At 42.8% G+C, this 19,356-nt stretch overlaps 1 protein-coding gene across 9 annotated transcripts in view; it reads left to right on the top strand.

The window, feature by feature from the left end:
* Positions 1-19,356, top strand: part of LOC121286840 (DNA-binding protein RFX2-like) — a 137,737-nt gene that overhangs the window by 62,521 nt on the left and 55,860 nt on the right. For all 9 annotated transcript variants that reach the window (XM_041203947.1, XM_041203945.1, XM_041203944.1 and 6 more), the window contains 2 exons: positions 13,351-13,627; positions 18,834-18,908. In XM_041203947.1, the coding sequence (XP_041059881.1) occupies positions 13,351-13,627; positions 18,834-18,908 (352 nt within the window). The remainder of the gene's footprint in view (positions 1-13,350; positions 13,628-18,833; positions 18,909-19,356) is intronic.

Genomic DNA, 19,356 nt, shown 5'->3' on the forward strand with positions numbered 1-19,356 from the left:
GTCAGTGTATTGCCTCATGATAGCTATGCTCCACAAGAATCGGCTGCATGCCGAGATGGTGATTTTGACTGCCATGGCTGTGCCTTCGTTGCCGTTTGGCTGCAGAGGTTTTTGGCAAAACTTGACAAGTGATTCTGTATTGATCCAGAAACTCTGGAGGTAATGGGCCTCAATCATTGGCAAATAGCTATGGGAAGGGCTGCAAGTGTGGTTGGTTGTATCATGGTGAGTTCAACCAGCATAGCTTAGGGTTCAGTGATTTCCCTCTTGTAGCACTCCAGCCAGAACATAGAGTGCTGGTGCACTCCAAATCAGCTCCCATCATACACTTCATCTTCACTTGCTGTTCATCCTGGATTCCCGCCGATTGTACCTCGGTGCCTTGCACGGTCATGGAAGTTGTTATTGGGAGAACTTCTATTTATGTCCCCTCTCCTCTTGTCTGTTCCTGCTGAAGTCCTGTAAATGACTTGATTAGACTGCACTTTGATGAACGGATTTTATATTCCCAAGACTTTTGAAACACGCAAATGCAGTCAATTATGAAAACTATGGGTAGTTTGTCCCCTTAGGCCCTTTTCCAATTCTCCAATTTCTCACTGCATTGATGACTGAGTAAGCTGATAATTTATCCTATGGCATGCGAAAAGCAAAATAATTTGTAACCCAGCACTCTACGCATCAAGCTCTGAGGTTTTCTTGGGCTCAGCTAACATCTGGGGAGGCGATGGTGTAGTGGTATTGTCGCTGGAATAGTAATCCAAAGACCCAGGGTAATGCTCTGGGGGTTCTGGCTTCAAACACTGCTACGGCAGCGGGTGGAATTTGAATCTGGAATTAAAAGTTTATTAATGACCATGAAACCATTGCCAATTGTTGTAAAAACCCATCTGGTTCACTAATATCCTTTAGGGAAGGAAATCTGTCCTTGCCTGGCCTACATATGACTCCAGACCCACAGCAATGTGTTTGACTCTTAAATACCCTCTGAATAAATGCTGGCCTAAAAAAAAACTCCTCGTGATATTCAATGACATTACCACCACTGACTGCCCCACCGTCAATATCATGGGGGTTATTTTGATCAGAAATTGAACGGGCCTAGCCATATAAATACTGTGGCTACAATTGCAGGTCAGAGGCTGGGAATTCTGCGGTGAATAACTCACCTCCTGACTCCCCAAAGCTTGTCTACCATCAAGAAGGCACAAGTCAGGAGTGTGACCACTTGCCTGCATGAGCTCAGCTCCAACAACACTCAATAAACTTGACACCACCCAGGACAAAGCAACCCCATCCACCACATTAAACATTCACTCTCCCCACCACTGACACAGTAGCAGCAGGGTGTACCATATACAAGATGCACTGCAGCAACTCACCAAGGATCCTTAGACAGTACCTTCTAAACCCATGACCTCTACAATCTAGAAGGACAAGGGCTGCAGATACATGGGAACGCTACCACCTGGAAGTTCCCCTCCAAGCCACTCACCATCCTGACTTGAAACTATATCGCTGTTCCTTCACTGTTGCTGGGTCAAAATCCTGGAACTTCCTCCCTGACAGCACTGTGGGTGTACCTACACCACATGGACTGCAGCGGTTCAAGAAGATGGCTCACCACTACCACCACCTCGAAAAGTTAGGAATGGGCAACAAATATTGGCCTAACTCACGATACCCACATCCTGTGAAAGAATTGAAGGTAAAAAGCTCATTCTTTCTGCAAGTTGCACTGCAGTGAGAGCACGAATTCCACTCTGGCACCTCGGCACCATGCTGGAACACAATACTAAATATTTAGTGTCAAACACTCAATGGAATTCCTCACCAGATGATTGGTTTGAAGAAAAGTTGAGTATAAATTAACTCCCTTGATTCAATATACCAGTACATATGTAATATGTTATAAGAGTAAAACTGAAAATATGTAAGCATTCTTATGGCCATTGTCATGGTAATATGTCAGCAAGTACTTGTTTTACTGATGTGGCAACAGTGCTGTAATAAAGTTTTCACTGTTAAGTGATCACTAAATGCAATGCTTATAACATCAACAGTCAGAGACATGAGTGGCTAGCACCTGCCACTAGATGGTGCTATGTTCTGTTTCCCACCAGTTCTTCCAAATGCTTTCTGAAAACTTTGCTGTTTTCCCTCTCAGCAGCTAAAGTTTCTCATCTCCAAAATAACAGTTTAAATAGGGACTGGGTAAGAGCACAGTCAGTAGGACTAATAAGTTAGCTCTTTAAAATAATAGCTCTTTCTGTGCAGTAGGATTCTATGAAACAAAATAAAATACATGCCTTACAGTAACATAATTAAATTGATGCTGCCTTTTGTGTCGTCTTATGCCTTCATGTTTAAATTATTAGTTCAAAGCTTCTACCACTCCCAAAAGCATAGATTTAGATATTTTACTTTGAGCTGGAATGCTGCTAACTGAATTTAGATCCTCTAACCTATCCCTGGCCTTCCCTTTTGTTCCACCTGACCCTCCCCAGCATAAAACCCATCACATTTCTGTCTCGCTTCAGTTCTGAGTCATATTGGACTGGAAACGTTAACCCTGTTTCTGTCTCTACAGATGCTGCCAGACCTGCTGAATTTCTCCACTTTGTTTTAACTAATACTCAGTATTTTAGTTTAAGCTATTTGAAGGAAAACAAGAGTCAAATTTCAAACTTTATTCTGATTATTTTCTTTCTGTTAAAACTGTGACGCAGGAACAAGAAAATACAGTCTACTGTTGTAGTAGCTTTTAATGCTTCTATAAACTTCAGAAAGTGCAATAAGCTGAGAAAGACAATTTAATTTGTTAATTTAAAAAGAATTTGAGTATTTTTGAAGCAAATGGCCTCAGCCATGTCACCATTTTACATTTCCAATCCGAAGATTTTGTTGTAATTACTTTTGACTACCAGACAGCGACAGGACTTGCTTTTCTTTTAGAAATAACTGACAAACCTCCATCAGTTCCACATACTTGCCATCCTTTTGGTAAGAACACTTTCTGGGAACTTCCATTTTTCCTTTTAAAAATATAGATAGCAAACTTGCATGCAGTATTCCAGATGTGGTCTCACCAGAGTGAAATATAGAATTCAAATGATGTCTTTTGATTTCTATGCTGTTGTGAAGTATCCCAACTTTTTTTTTAGCAGCCTTGGAACATTGCATTGATGGTTTTAATATGTGGTCATTGGTGCTTCCATTTTTGTGTATCCTGTTTGTGACATTATGGCTGTGTTTTGAATTATGTTTACAAGTTTCATCCTGCAAGCTTAGATTTATAAAATTATGAGTTGTTCACTTTTTAGTTCATCAGATGTTCGATTTTTTTTTTTCTGCTGTTTTTGCCAGTTCTTTTTAATGATTAATCACTGTTTGTATCCCCAGCCCAGCAGCATCTCATGGCAAGAAACATATGCAAATATGCACCTCTTTCTAATTAGTCCTCCCACCCTGAGCTGGCCTAGCGATGTTTTGCAAATATCATTGTGTTCAGATTCCAAGTGAGATTTGGTATCATGTAAGGTGGAAATTATAGTCTGGAACTCCCTTTTTTCCACTTTTGTTTTTATTGGACGGTTGATGGGCTGAAGCTAGCGTGTAATTAATAATGTGGGAAAGTATATTTTCCAGCAATTAATGATCCAAGTTTCGAAGTATTTCTGTATTTTTCAGTTTTACAGAAAAGGTAAAGTTAACAGCAAATGTAACCCCTTAGTGCAGGAATGGGGAACCCTTTTCTTATCATGGACCATTCACACACAATCAGTTGCGGGCCCCACACACAATAATCAACTTAATTTAGTTTTTTAGAGAGAATACAGAAATGTTCAACTCACTTTTAATGCGATGACTGAATTTGAGTATATTGTTAAATATTATTATATTACATATTATCCAAAGCAAATTCGTAACGATGATAAATGCTATTTTGAAGGTGCTGTTGTCATAGGTCTATATTTTTAGAAACCTTGCTGCGGGCAGGATGAAATTGAGCAATGGGCCGGATCTGGCCCACAGGCCGTATGTTCCCCACCCCTGCCTTAGTGTGTCCCCATGTCCACCCCCCGCCCAATCCTCGCTCGTTTTATAATTAAAAGCCTGTTTTGAGCAAGACAGTAGGAATCTATGTGCATTTGTGGACAGAATGATTAGAAAGCATATTCTGTAATCCAAGAATTCAATTCAATCTTCTAGCATTTATTGTGCAAATTTATACAAATTCTAGATATTCCTGGCTGTTTATCTTTAAATAGAGTGTTGATTGTTAAATAGGTAATGAAAAATATAGTATCGAGAACAACAGGTTGATGTGATGTGTCTAGTGTGTGAGTGAAGAGAGTTAGCATCTTTCTGCTTTTGTGTGCTAGTTTGCTTCTCATTTTCAGCCTACACCACTGGCTAGCAGCGAAATGAAAAAGAAAGCCAAATGTGTAATTCTCTCCCTGTCAGGACACAACCTCTCCCATAGGAAGTCCACAGCTATGCCTCCTCACGGCAACACACAGAAACTGGGTCCCTTGCAGCCCCAGGCTAAAGCTTCTGAGGAACTCTGAGGAGATTTAGCCCTCAGACGTGCAGTGTGCAGGCCCACCGGCATGTGGACATGCCCTAGCCCTCATGAACCAAACTCCCAGCTATGGGGTGAATAGCTCCACTCCCATGTGGCTAGCTCGGGAGAGTTGAAGGCTAAGGGAGTAAATCCTGATAAAAAATCTGGACTGGAGCCCCAAGGCGGAGTGATATGTCATCTTTCCAGAAACTCCTGTATACAAGCTAGTGCCAAACGTAACGCCTTCCATTCTTTTGGATTCAGGTGGGGAGGTCGAGGAGGGACCCTGACATTTGGGTTGCCCAAGGGCCTCATAGATTTTGCACAGGCTTGTACCCTAGAGAGGACACTGTTTCGCTGCAGTGTTAACACAACATGAAAGACAGCAGTTACAAGCGATGAGCTTAACTTGATTGGCATGGAGAACAGGTCTCTGACAGTGGGAGGGAACATAGTGGCCCGCTGGTCAGCCACTGCCCACCTCAAGTTGAGCAGCCTCCCTGACTAGTAAGGTGTTGACCTGCCACTGTCCATCTGCTTCAATCGGTGTTTGGAGCTTAAGAGTCTTTGCTCAAAAAATGATGGAATCCATTGCACCCGGCAAATAAATGAAAAGAAAGAAGATGCCAGATCTTCGATTAGCAAGTTGGAATGTCCGGACCATGTGCACAGAATTGACAGATGACTTGCAGCTGGTCGATAATGCGTGATGACAGCTGTGATCTACATGGAATGGCTGAACATCAACATGGCTTCCCTACGAGAGACAAGGCTCACCAAGAGCGGATCGCTGAAAGAAAATGTTACACATTCATCTGGCAAGGGAGGAGTTCAAATGAAATACATGAACAGGGTGTAAACTTCACTATAAGGATCTTGCTCCTCTTGATGATAGAATCGTCCCAAGTGTGTTCCCTTCACCCACTTCTCAACTCAAACAGGGCCAGTTAACCTTATGAGTATCTATGCTTCAGTGCTGTGCTCCACTGCAGAAGTGGAAGACAACTTCCACGTGGAGCTTGACACTACTATTAGCTGTATCTCTAGATCAGAACATAAATATCTACTGAGGGATTTCAATGCAACAGTGACTGTGGATCATGAGGCATGGTCCTCCTGCCTTGAACATCATGGCCTGGGTAAGAAATACGAACGGACAGAGACTACTTGTGCTTTCCTGCTACCACACGCTTTGAGTAACTAACACCTCCTTTCAGAACAAACCATGCCATAAAGTGTCCTGGAGACATCCAAGATTGGCACTAGTTGGATATGATCATCATCAAACATGACTCTTTGAATAGCATTCTCAAAACACACAGCTAGCACAGCTCTGACTGTGATACAGATCACTCCCTGGTGTGCATCAGGGTGAGGATGCAGCCCTTGAAGTTTTTTTCATTTGAAGTACAAATGCCACCCTCATATCAACATCAGCCATACTGCTTACCCAGATAAAAACCAACAGTCCTGTGACTCAATTGAACAGGCGTTCTCTGGCATCCCCACACTGGTGTAGGAGCGAAATGGAACATACTTCGAGACACTATCTACAATACCACACTCTCAACATATGGGAAGCAAGAGTGGAAAATGCTGACTGGTTCAAGGCTAACATCACTGTGCTAGAACCTATAATTGAAACCCAGCAGCCTACTGGCATTACTTATAAGAGGGAACTGAGTGAGAAGATTCTGAATGCACCAAGGGCCACTTGAAGTGAAGTCCAATAATCTGCAAGGTAGTGTGCTAATGACTACTGGCTACAACTGTACCAGAATATCCAGATATCTTTTGACACCGGAAATGTCAGGGACATGTATGAAGGGATCAAAAAGGCAATATGTGCATCACTAAAGAAAATGCATTGAAAACAAAACGATGGGAGGTCATCATCGACTGCAATAAACAGTTGGAGAGATGGGTGGAACACTACCTTGAGTTGTAGTTCCAGGAGAATACTGTAGACACTAAGAAAACCTGCCTGGCATGGCAGAGCTGGATATCGAACCCACAGTGAAGGAGCTTAGCAAAGCTAAGCAAACCCACTTGCCATGGGCAAAGCTCCAGGTGCTGATGCTATAGCACCTGAGTTCATCAAGCATGGGAAACCGGCACTCCTGCAGCATCTGTACAAACTGCTGGAGGGAGGGGTCAGTGCCCCAGAATATACGTGATGCAAAGGTTGTGACCCTATACAAGAACAAGGGCGACTACAGCAATTGCAGCAACTGTTGAGACATCTCCATGCTGAGCATCGTGGGAAAAGTATTTGCCCGTGTTGCTGTTGTTACACTGCAGATCCTGGTTGAACACATCTACCCCAAATCCCAGTGCGGTTTCAGAACCGGAAGATCTATAATTAACATGATCTTCTCCGTCTAATAGCTGCAAGAGAAATGCCGTGAACAAGGAGGACCACTATATATTACCTCCATCGATCTCACCAAGGTAAAAGCAAAAAACTGCAGACGCTGGAAACCCAAAATAAAAATAAAAATACCTGGAAAAACTCAGGTCTGGCAGCATCTGTGGAGAGGAACACAGTTAACATTTCAAGTCTGTTTGACTCTTCAACAGAACTAAGTAAAAATAGAAAAGAGGTGAAATATAAGCTGGTTTAAGGGGGTGGGGTAGAGCTGGATAGAGGACCAGTGATAGGTGGAGATAGCCGAAAGATGTCATTGACAAAAGAACAAAGAGGTGTTGAAGGTGGTGATATTATCTAAGGCATGTGCTAATTAAGGGTAGAAAGCAGGACAAGCAAGGTACAGATAGCCCTAAGGCTTGGCCTAAATAGCCAAGTGGTTATGGTACTGGGTTTGTAACCCCGAGATCAAGAGTTCAAATCTCACAGTGGCAAACTTTGAAGCAATGTAACTTCATCTGAAACAGATGGAAACGTGTTTGTACTCGAAAGAGTTACAAAATGTACAGACAGCCCTGGTGGGGTGGAGGGAAGGGGTCGAAATAGGCTAAAAGGTAGAGATAAAACAATGGATGGAAATACATTTAAAAATAATGGAAATAGGTGGGAAAAGAAAAATCTATATAAATTATTGGGGAAAAAAGGGGAGGATCGGAAAGGGGGTGGGGATGGAGGAGAGAGTTCATGATCTAAAGTTGTTGAACTCAATGTTCAGTCCGGAAGACTGTAAAGTGCCTAGTCGGAAGATGAGGTGCTGTTGCTCCAGTTTGCATTGAGCTTCACTGGAACAATGCAGCAGGCCAAGGATGGACATGTGGGCATGAGAGCAGGGTGGAATGTTGAAATGGCAAGCCACAAGGAGGTCTGGGTCATGCTTGCGGACAGACCGAAGGTATTCTGCAAAGCGGTCACCCAGTCTGCGTTTGGTCTCTCCAATGTAGAGGAAACCGCATTGGGAGCAACAAATGCAGTAGACTTAATTGAGGGAAGTGCAAGTGAAATGCTGCTTCACTTGAAAGGAGTGTTTGGATCCTTGGACGGTGAGGAGAGGGGAAGTAAAGGGGCAGGTGTTGCACCTTCTGCAGTTGCGTGGGAAGGTGCTGTGGGAGGGGGTTGAGGTGTAGGGGGTGATGGAGGAGTGGACTAGGGTGTCCAGAAGGCAACGATCCCTGCGGAATGCCGCTTTGGGGGGGGGGGGGTGGTGAAGGGAAGATGTGTTTGGTGGTATCTTGCTGGAGTTGGCAGAAATGATGGAGGATGATCCTTTGAATGTGAAGGCTGGTGATGTGATAAGTGAGGACTTGGGGGACTCTATCATGGTTCTGGGAGGGAGAGGAAGGTGTGAGGGCGGATGCGCGGGAGATGGGCCAGATCTCACCAAGGTATTTGATATGTGAGCAGAGGCTGTCTATTTAAGCTGCTGGAGAAAATTGGCTGCCGATTTGAAGCTGCTCAAAGTGATCTGTTCTTTCCATGACAACGTGATGGATAAGGTCAGCTATGACAGGGCAACACCAAAACCCTTTGAGATCTGCCGCGGGGTTAGATAGGGTTATGTTCTGGCACTGACACTCCTTGGCATATTCATCCCTTTGCTGCTACCATATGCCTTCAGGTCAACTACAGAGAATGTCCACTTGCAGAACTGACGGAAAGCCTTACTCGCCTGACAAATGTGCACCAAGTCCTCAGCAGAGAGTAGGTTGACAATGCCACATTAACATTCCATACTGAGGAACACCTGCAGTGGCAAATGGACAGATTCTCTCACACCTGGACAGAGTTTGGTTTTGACCTTCAGTAGCAGGAAGACAAATGTCATGGCCCAGGATGTTGCCATAACTGCCATCTATCAGCGTTGACAATGTGGCACAATCACAGTGATCTGTCACCTGACGTTGAAATCACATCGCGAAAGCTGCTATGTCCAAGCTGAGTGAGAGAGAGTGTGGAACAACAGCAACCTGACTGAGAACATCAAACAGAGAGTCTACCAAACCTGTGTCTTCAGCACACTCCTCTACAGTGGCGAGAATTGGACTACATTATGATAGGCAGGAGAAAAGGCTGAACAGTTTCCATCTATGCTGTTTCTGTCATATCCTCGGATTCTCTTGGCAGGACAAGCTCACCAACTCGGAGGTCCTGGAGTGTGCTAATACCATCACCGTGCACTCATTGCTAAATCAATGACATCTGCGCTGGCTCGGCCACTTTCATTGGATGGATGATGGCCGCGTACCCAAAGACCTTCTGTCCAGTGAATTGGCCACTGGGTCATGACCTCCTGGGACTTCCGTATCTCTGCTACAAGGACACCTTGTAGCAAGCGAGAAATGAGGGTGGTGGACGTTGAAACTGACAGCTGGGAGAGAGTCACCGACGGCTGCCTGGAAACTGACTGAGGAACATTTTTTTTCTTTAATGGAATATGGGTGTCACTGGCAAGGCCAACATTTTTATCCATCCCTAATTGCCTTTGATATTAATTGCTTGCTAGGCCATTTCAGAGGGCAGTTAAGAGTCAACCACATTGCACCCTGGCAGGGCAGTCTCTGCTACATTTGCTGCAGAGGAAGACAGTGGGCTGAGAAAGTGCACGATTCGCTGGTCTGACCTACATGTGACTCCAAACCCAGTCACATGTAGGTCAGACCAGCGAATCGTGCACTTTCTCAGCCCACTGTCTTCCTCTGCAGCAAATGTAGCGGAGACTGCCCTGCCAGAGTGGGGCGCCAGAGCCACACCAGGTGATGTTCAACAGAAAGTTGACCACCACGACACAAGCCATCATCCTAGGTGATGGAAGGCTGCCACCATCTTGAGCTTGCCTGGCCCAATGAGCAATCAATGAACCAATAAAGCAAAGCCTCTAGCACTCTCTCTTTAATCATGAAACCTCCTGATTTCATGTGACCTCCCAGCTCATAATATGAATTGTTATTAAATTGGGAAACAATCTAGGAAGCCTGGATGGGGGCGCTAGGGTTGGAAGAAATGGACAGTTGGAACTTGTGGCAAGAGAGAGGAGGTTGAGGCAGCATACTGGGATTCGATGACAGACTGTTAGCTGAAGATGCAGGCCTTATGGTAAATTGGGATTCCTGTCTTTAACACAAACCATAGATTCTTTTTGGGGTAGAGTGGGCAACTTGAGATTCATATTTATGTTTATATCAAGTAAATGTGGAACAAAACTATTTAGTCTGTAAAGTAGCATTTTGGAAAAAGTAGTGGTGTACATGTCTGTTCGACCGTGCAGTGCTCTATCCCCCCCGTTCGACCGTGCAGTGCTCTATCCCCCCCTGTTCGACCGTGCAGTGCTCTATCCCCCCCTGTTCGACCGTGCAGTGCTCTATCCCCCCGTTCGACCGTGCAGTGCTCTATCCCCCCGTTCGACCGTGCAGTGCTCTATCCCCCCGTTCGACCGTGCAGTGCCTATGTTCTAAGATTTAGAGAAAGTTACTTTTAATCTTGGCGTTTTAAAGCACAGTGCGTCCTCACAAGTTTAGGAAAAAAGGCCTCTAGTCAATTGGTGGTTATTATATTAAGGTGCTTTAACTTCCGATGGAGTGGCAATTGAGTCGGATTGCCCCTCTGCTCGCAATCACTTACTTAGAAATCCAGGTGATCCTATTTCATTTGACCTTCTGATTCAGGTGTAGTACAGCTGACTCCCCAGGCTTAACGTTGAGGGGAGCTTAGCCACACGCCTCTTTTTTATGGCACTAGCTGCTGTAAACCAGGTTAAGTTTAAAGCTCCAGCCAAGCTTAAAGGTCTTTGACAAGCCAGGAGAAGGTTAAGTTAAGTGGGTAGGATTGAGGGGGGGGTCAGGTCAAATTGGTTGTCGGCCCTCGGGGGATGGGTGTCGGGAGTCAGGCCTGGAAGGGGTGGTGGGGGAAGGTGGGGTTGGGAGGCCTGCGGTCGGGGTAAATAGGGGGTTGGGTGCAGTGAGCAAGAGCCCAGGAGGACTAGTGGAGGGTTGGGGTGGGTCAATACAACAGTTAGCCAGAAGCTAGAAGTGGTTTTAATTATTCTAACTTTTTCTGGGTAACTAATGATGTAAGACAGTCAGAACAATCCAAGTATGTAATTTAAATTGCATTTTCAGTGGGTTCCCAGTGTTTAATAGGTGGATATCCATTTACCAAATCAGGCAGCAGAAGACATTCTGTGAATCACAACTGTTTTATTGTTAAACTATAGGTAGTACAAATACCAGTTTCCGCTCTTCCCTTCTGGATCCTTTCCCAGTCCAGAAGCAAACCCGCCCTACTGGGGATAACCCAACTCTTAAGTACAGGCTTTGAGGAGAATCACCTGCTCTCAGTTCACTCTGAAGCTGGTCCTGGTTTACTCTTAAGGGGACCTGCATTTCTGACATTGTCACCCAGTGCATGATAATTGCCCATGGGAAGTTTGAATTCCCCAGGCAATTGCCATGCAATCCTTAGCTGGAAACCTGGGGTGGGGGTCTCCCCAGTGTATCTTTGGGTACCGCCTAGATACACTGCCCTGGAGCTTGGAAGTTATGGCCCGAAGTATTTTTTGCCCAAAAGACTGTAAGCAACAAGCAATTTGTTTAGCTTGTGTTGGTAATTTATAAGTGTCTCATACCTATTATATTGGATAATCTTGTGAACTTTTCTCAGGGTTTGGCAGGCTGTACTCTCCATCTCTGAATAGAAGCAAATAAAAACAAAATATTGCTGAAAAGAGGAACATGTTGTTGAAGCTTTTCATCTTGCATTCACCAGGACAAACACAAGAATGCCAAATTTCAAACAATCACAACAATTTATACCACAGGAGAAAATGATGCTGATTGGTTGGCAAATTGACACACTTTCTCCATGGCATTAATCATAGGCATTCCAAGTTCCTGGGTAATTCAAAAAAAGCACAAGGCTTGAATATATTCCTTTTGTTTGCAGAGAATGGATCCCTGTGTAAGAATGTATGTCGCTTCTACTAGCAAGTGTAAATGGGCCATGTCATGAGCTCGACTGACCATCTTAAACTGGTTGTTAGTGTAGCTATTAGCACACTCAGCATTGTTCAGCAATTGCTGCCCAATTGCAGAACCACATCTAACAATAGACATTTTGTTTTGGTTTTGCAAGCATGGGCTGGTTAAATACATTGCAAACAACTGAAGGAACATGCTGTTTGACTTGATTTGCCAATCATTGGGACGTACAGCCTACGTTGCATCGGCACTGAAATTCATACACAATGTTGCTCAATTATGTGGTAGGCAGGAAATCCTTTTGGACTGATGGTAGCATCCTGTAGGTGGAAAATGCCACTCGCGTAGCCACTGCATTATAGCAGAGTGAAACTTCTTTCTTAACTTGTTCAAATTTTGAAATACTTTAAATAGAAATACAGGGAACCAGGTCCAGTGAAGACTGCAAAGGTAGCCAGGTTCATTTTTAAACAGAAAGCAATGAGGGAAAGCTCCGTCAGGCTGAGGGAGAGATTGAAGAAGCAGATGTGTAATCAATATTATCTAGTTCTTGTGTCAAGGGGAATAGTAGTGAGCCTGCCGAGTTACACTATTATAGTTATCTATGGTTGTCTGAACCTGTCTGAGGCGTATTCCTAAATATAAGATGCTTAGAATTTTTATAGGGTTGATCTGAACCACGGGACATAAGAGAATATCTAAGCCAAGATCATAAAACATACAAATTAAGGGCAGGAGTAGGAGTAGGCCATTCAACAAGATCACGACTGATCTGATTGTGGCCTCAGCTCCACTTTCCTTCCAACCTCATACTCTTTGACTTCCTTGTCAATCAAGAATCTATCTAAGTCAGCCTTAAAAATATTCAATGAGCCTGCCTCCACTGCTCTCTGAAGAAGAGTTCTACAAACCAGTGACCCTCTGAGAGAGGCATTTCTCCTCATCTGTCTTAAATGGGAGACCACTTATTTTAAACTGTGTCCCCTGGTTTTCCTACAAAGGGAAAACGTTCTCTCAGCATCCACCCTGTCAAGTCACAGGATCTTGAATGCTTCAGAAGATCACCTCTCATTCTTCTAAACTCTAAGGGATACAGGCCCAAATTGTCTTGTTAGTGGTACCCAATAAGATATCAATGTTTTCGACATCAGTACATATAGTGCATGTCGTGTCTTAGAAGAGACATATCCCTTCCTCCCCTCAAAGACTGTGATGTATTCCCTGCTTTGTGTGACTCATAACAAGGATCTACTGTAAAATATCATCATTCTTTGCTTTCCAGTAATGCTATTGATTGAACACATATCCCAGACCCATTACTCCTCTTTGCCCCTTTGCTAATGGTAGATTTTTAAAAATTCTGTTTGTTTTCTGTTATTTTCTAGACGTGCAGCGTACTCCTACCCGGAAACACAACTCTATGCACAGAATCCTGGAGCCTCGTACTTTGAGTCACCGGGAAATGCAGTTCAAGTGACCACGGTGGTATCCTCACCCACTGTGGTGCCATCTCACAGTATGGTGGGAACCGTTGGGATTGCAATGGAAGTAGGAGGAGGTCAGATCATTTCGAGTAGTGGTGGAACATATCTCATCCATGGAGGGACAATGGACAACTCCAGACATCCACTCTCTCATGCCACACGCCCATCACCTGGAACTGTGAGGAAACTAGCTTTGTTCAAATGATTGTGAATCCCTGTGTAATTATTTCCTCTTGTCCATCTTTAGCCAGGAATGTGGGATGAGGGGAGATGACTTACCCCTGTTGCCAAGGTGTTGATTGAGGCCATGGACTCTGTTAGAATTGTGGGAGGCCAGATGGTAGTTCAGTTGCATGGGCACATTTTATGTTACACAGTGCTATGAATTTGTAACACCTTTACCGCATTGCTGCTTGTACACCTGCTGTAGACCAGCACAGGGAGCTGACTGCTAATTAATGTGTACTTTCCTTTAGAAGCCCTTATAGAGAAGACGAACCATGTCTTGGGAGTCTGACGACATAGGACAGCACCTGTCTTGAGTTTTGTTTGAGCTAACTGCTAGCCCTATGACACTTCCTGGGACTCAGTCCAAAACCCAAGACAGTTATGTTTTCACTTACTAGATTTCTAAATAATACTAAAAGCTAGCCAGAATCCTTTTAAAGAACTGCTATGTTGGATGCAGTTCTGTCTAATTTTCTTTTGGGGTACTTTTGCATTCTTACTGGTCGGCTACATCAAATCATGGAATCTTGGTGTTAGCTTGATTGAATTTGAGTCAATCTGCTAACCACTGCTTATGATCATAATTAGCAAATATCTGAGTTTAGTAATCTAGAGGTGTGCTACTCAATAAATCAATCAAGGATAATTGGAGACTTTCAAAATGATTGCATGGAATGTACAGTACAGAACCAGTCCATGGTGGTGTTTATGCTTCACTCGAGCCTCCTTCCCTTCCTGATCTAAGTAAATTGGGACAACCCTCTATTCCCTACTCTGTCTTATGCTGGTATAGCTTCCCCTTAAATACATCTATACTATTCACTTCAACTACTCTATGTGGTAGAAAATTCCATATTCTCATCACTCACTAGATAAAACATTTCTCTGAATCCCTATTTAATTTCTTGGTGACTATATTTTATTGATGGTGTTTAGTTTTGCTCCTCCCTACATGTGGAAACACTTTGTGTCTTACTAAAATCTTCCATAATTTTACAGATCGCTATTAGGTCACCCCTCCAGTTTTCAAGGGAAAAGAGACCCCATCTTGATCGTCCTTTCTGGATGGCTGTAAGCTTGCAGTTCTGGTATCATACACTGTCAGACAGCCCTTCCCTTTTTATCGTGTTCTCATTGGGTCCATGTGACACTAGAGACAGCTTCCCCCCCCCAAACTCCACCACCTCACTTAGTCTCATTCTCGTGCTCTTTTTACAATACCCTTTTAATCATCTCGCTTTTCAAACAGACCTTTTGACAGACCCAGTCACCTGCTTTAAAGGAAGTTGCAGCTCGAGTGGACTGGGAAGCCCTATGTACCTCAACATCCAAAAGGATTCAACAAAATTCCACACAAAGTTATACTGTGAGGATTTGGGAAAACTTTGAGAAAGGATAGGATACTCCTTGAGGATAGAAAACAACATGCGGAGGTGGGGAGTGATGAACAAGGTTCATCCTGCAGTTGTACAAAGCCCAGTGTTGAGACCACCGCTGTTTCCAATTAATCAATAACTTGCCTTACTTTTATCAACATGCTTCCTATAAACCACCATATCAAACATCTTTCGAAAATCTCATAAACAATATTCGGAGTTTTCTCCATCAGTTTTTTTTTTTCTGAAAAAACACTGACTAAATTTGTCAGATAGGAGTTGCCCTTTAGAATTTGCCCTCGCTGTTCTCCAGTTACTCAGCAGGTGACTATTACATTTTATTCCATATTATGACTCTAGCTTACCTCTCTGCTGCATTGCATCTCTATTCGGTCCAACCTTTGAAATGTTATTATGTTTATGAAAACCTTTGGTCATTGCCGGTCTCCATTTCCCCCATGGTCTTTCTAATTTTCTCAACTTTCCTTCTGTCTCCTCCACTGTATTTGATTTTCTTTTGTATCTCCTTGAGATTTGTTATTGGCTTCGTTTTAAGTGTCGGTTGTTCAGTGTTTGCTTTATTTCTTGCTGTATTGGAATCTGTGTCCATCCATCTCCTGTTAGAAACTTTCCCACTCTACTCCCTGATGGTTTATCTGGACTGGTTTCCCTTTCTTTATCTCTGCTCTTTCCCATTAATTATCTTTCATCTTTTACCTTTAGGTTGATATTGAGTCCAATGATATGCTTTGGTTTCCTAGCTTTTGCCATTAACTGCTAGCCCTGTGACATTTCCTCGGACTTAGTCTGGCACCTGGACTAAAAATATACTAATCTAGGAAGCAGTTCTAGGCACAGAGTGGCGACCCCCTCTTTTCTGTGTTACTGACATTACTTTTACCCTAACCACTTTAAAAGGGGGACAAAAAAGGATCAGAAAGCTCCAATAGTAAAGCAATAGTGACCACTGGACCATGTACAAGCTGATAAAGAAGCAGGTCAGATATCTCAAGGATGATAATAGAAAAGTGGAAAATGCCACAGCACCAAATCAACATGAGAAAGTCCTAGTGCTGTAACTGCAAGAGAGTCATGAGAGAGCGTAACATGAGATAAATAAATATCTGAATGACCTCTTGGAGGATTGTTTCTAAAATGAGGACGGCACTAATAATATACATCAAAATAGACTGAAAATGGATAAATTTTATAGAACAGCTGGCACATGCCAGCAACGGAGACTAAATAGATTTGAGGAGCACTGATGGACATTTGAGGGAGTAAATGAGCACCGGGGACATTTTGACTGGAAGCATGCAGATGGAGCTCCCATGTTCATGGGAGGCAGAGGAGGTATACCTGAAAACTGGAAGCCCAATAAGCTGACTTCAGTAATAAGTCATCTAATAAATAGCAGCTATGAAAACAATTTAATAAAGGACAGCCAATATGGCTTTTTCTTGACTAACCTCATAGCTGACATCCTAAAATGATGACAGCCAAATAAACTATCAACATCCTAAAGGCCTTTGATAGAGTAATATGCAAGAAACTCCTTTTATAAACAAAGTGAATAACACAGATAATATACAGATGGAAATTAGGAATGGCCAACTGAAAGGAAACAGAAGGTTGTTTTTTTTTATTTATGGGATGTGGGCATCGCTGGCTGGGCCAGCATTTATTGCCCATCCTTAATTGCCCTTGAGAAGGTGGTGGTGAGCTGTCTTCTTGAACCGCTGCAGTCCACAGTTGTAAAGAAAGCTAAGTTAAAAAGGAAATGGACAGGGAGAGGTGCTGGTACCTCCTGGTTCTGGTGTACATTGCTGATGTATAATCAATCTCAATGAAAGGTTGATAAATTTTGAGATGGTAACAAACTAGGGCATGGTGTTACTTCAAGGTGTTGTAGAGAATGTACAGCACAGGAACAGACCATTCGGTGCAACTGGACTAGAACCAAGACCATAGCAAAATAAAAAAGTGCTCAATAGGGCCTGAGTTGTTAATGGTAAATGAAGTTCAGTATAGATGATGTAAAGGTGATTTATTTTTGAAAGTAAAAATAGAGACATGCACTTCATGCATGGAATAGAATTTGCTAAGGGAGAAATTAAAAGAGATTTGGGGTGTTAACTCATCGCTTACCATGTCAGAACACTTAAGGCAGAATTTTCACCTCAGTGGGTCGGCGCGTGCCCGACTCGCTCGAGTGTGAAATGACACGCGTTGACATTGGGCAAGTGTCCCGATGTCAACGCGCAGTTGCACAATAGTTCGGTTGGTGGCCGCGCGCGGGAATCGACAGTGCTCCCGCTGACAATTAAAAGGCCTTTTAAGGCCATTAAAGTATCAATTAAGTTAAATTTTTTGCTGCCCGTCCAACCTTACAGTTGGGGGGGGGGTGCAGGCATTAAAGGCCAAGTGGCCTTTGCATTTTTTTTGGAAACCTCATCCACGGGTGGGATGAAGTTTCGGACATCAAATAAAAATAAAATAAAATTTTAAAAATTTCACTTATAACATGTCTCTTCCTCTGTCACGAGTAGAGACATGTTATAAGTGAAATTTAAAAAAAATTATTTAATTTTTATTTGATGTCGGGGACATGTTTCATAACATTTTTCACATCTTTATTTTTTTTTTTTTAAACTCTTCATCTCCCTCTGTGCCTCAGGGAGATTCTCAAGCGGCACTTGCGCACATACTTGAAGTTCACGCTCACCCCGCTTGCCTACAAACCCTCCCAAACACAGGCTGTGGTGAGCGCTGCCGCTTATGTTTCACGCTGGGCTGGCCTTAATTGACCCCCCAGCATGAAATCGCCTTCCAGCCTTGATCGCAGTCGGCTTCTCACATACCCCTGCCAAGCCCGCCCAACAAGGGCTAAATTCTGCCCTTAGAGATGAAAATAAACAAAGAAACACAAAAGCAAATATATTGTGGATGCTTGCAATCTGAAATAAAAATACAAACTGCTGAAAATACTCAGCAGACCTAGCAGTACTTGTGGAGAGAGAGCAGAGTTAGTGTCTCAAAACACAAAAGAAACCAGGATGCTGGTCGAGTCTCAAGCAATTATGGGTTATTGAGCTTGTGATAAAACCTGTAGACGTTTGGTCTAATCCTCTGTTGTACAAGTGTCAGAGTTGTCATTCGGTGTATTTTCATTTCCTAGTGTTAGTTTGGCTTTGTTGATCATAGTCTCTGTGAATCAGAAATTAAAGCCTCACATGATGGTGTGAGCACATGACAGAGACAGATACCATCCTTAATATTCATCTGCACAAACCAATACCAGCTTAAAGATCTTGTGCTACTACTTAGGATAAGGAGTTATCCTGATATTGTGGCAATTGTGATGAAATCCTTCCATTTAGAGACAGCTAGCGGAAAGTCCAAAATTGTGTTCCCTCATGCAGCGTCTCAGCTTGGTTATAAAGCTGCACTTTTAGAAAGCCATATTTAGTTACCTGCTTCACACAACTGGGAATGCGGCAGGAAATGAAGGTTACAGTGCACTGATAACCCTCAAGAAAAACAAATTAGGTATCGGTTTAATGTTCTGTTTAATTTTCTAAATATACATGTCAATATTTTGTTATATTTTTAATTTTGAAATTTGAAAGTTGTACTAGTTCTGAACACGAGATGGTTGTGTAATTAATACACCTTATTATTCTTTTCACACATTTGTTGGTCAGGATAATAGATAAATTAGCTGCTTTATGACTTGTTAATCTCATGTTCTTTAATCTGAAATGTAATTTGTTCCAATAGATTGAAATGGCAATCGAGAACCTACAGAAATCTGAAGGGATCACAGCCCATAAAAGTACTCTGTTGAACAGCCATGTGAGTATTTACTAAAGTTTTGCTGTATTCCATCCAGTGAATCTTCATAATTCTGAAGTGATTAGCAATTTCAATATTGAAATTTTACACTGAGAATGATTGCAAAAAGCTGTAGGAAAATATCTATGGATCAAGTTATAATATGGTCTTGAACTACTAAATACTGTTCACATGCTCCTTCAGTTCATTTAGTGTAACTGTCCAGAAATGAAGTCTCTGGTTTTGTTATTTACCCATAAATTATGAACCTCTTATGTTCAAAAGGAAGGGCAGAGTAGTCAGTGTTGTTGTTCACAAAAGCAGACTCATTCACACTGCAATAAGATAAAAGCAAAATACTGCGGATGCTGGAAATCTGAAATAAAAACAAAAATAGCTGGAATAGCTCAGCAGGTCTGACAGCATCTGTAGAGAGGAAGACAGAGTTAACGTTTCGAGTCCGTATGGC

The sequence above is a fragment of the Carcharodon carcharias genome, chromosome 14 (assembly GCF_017639515.1).
Source record: "Carcharodon carcharias isolate sCarCar2 chromosome 14, sCarCar2.pri, whole genome shotgun sequence".
Lineage (NCBI taxonomy): Eukaryota > Metazoa > Chordata > Chondrichthyes > Lamniformes > Lamnidae > Carcharodon > Carcharodon carcharias.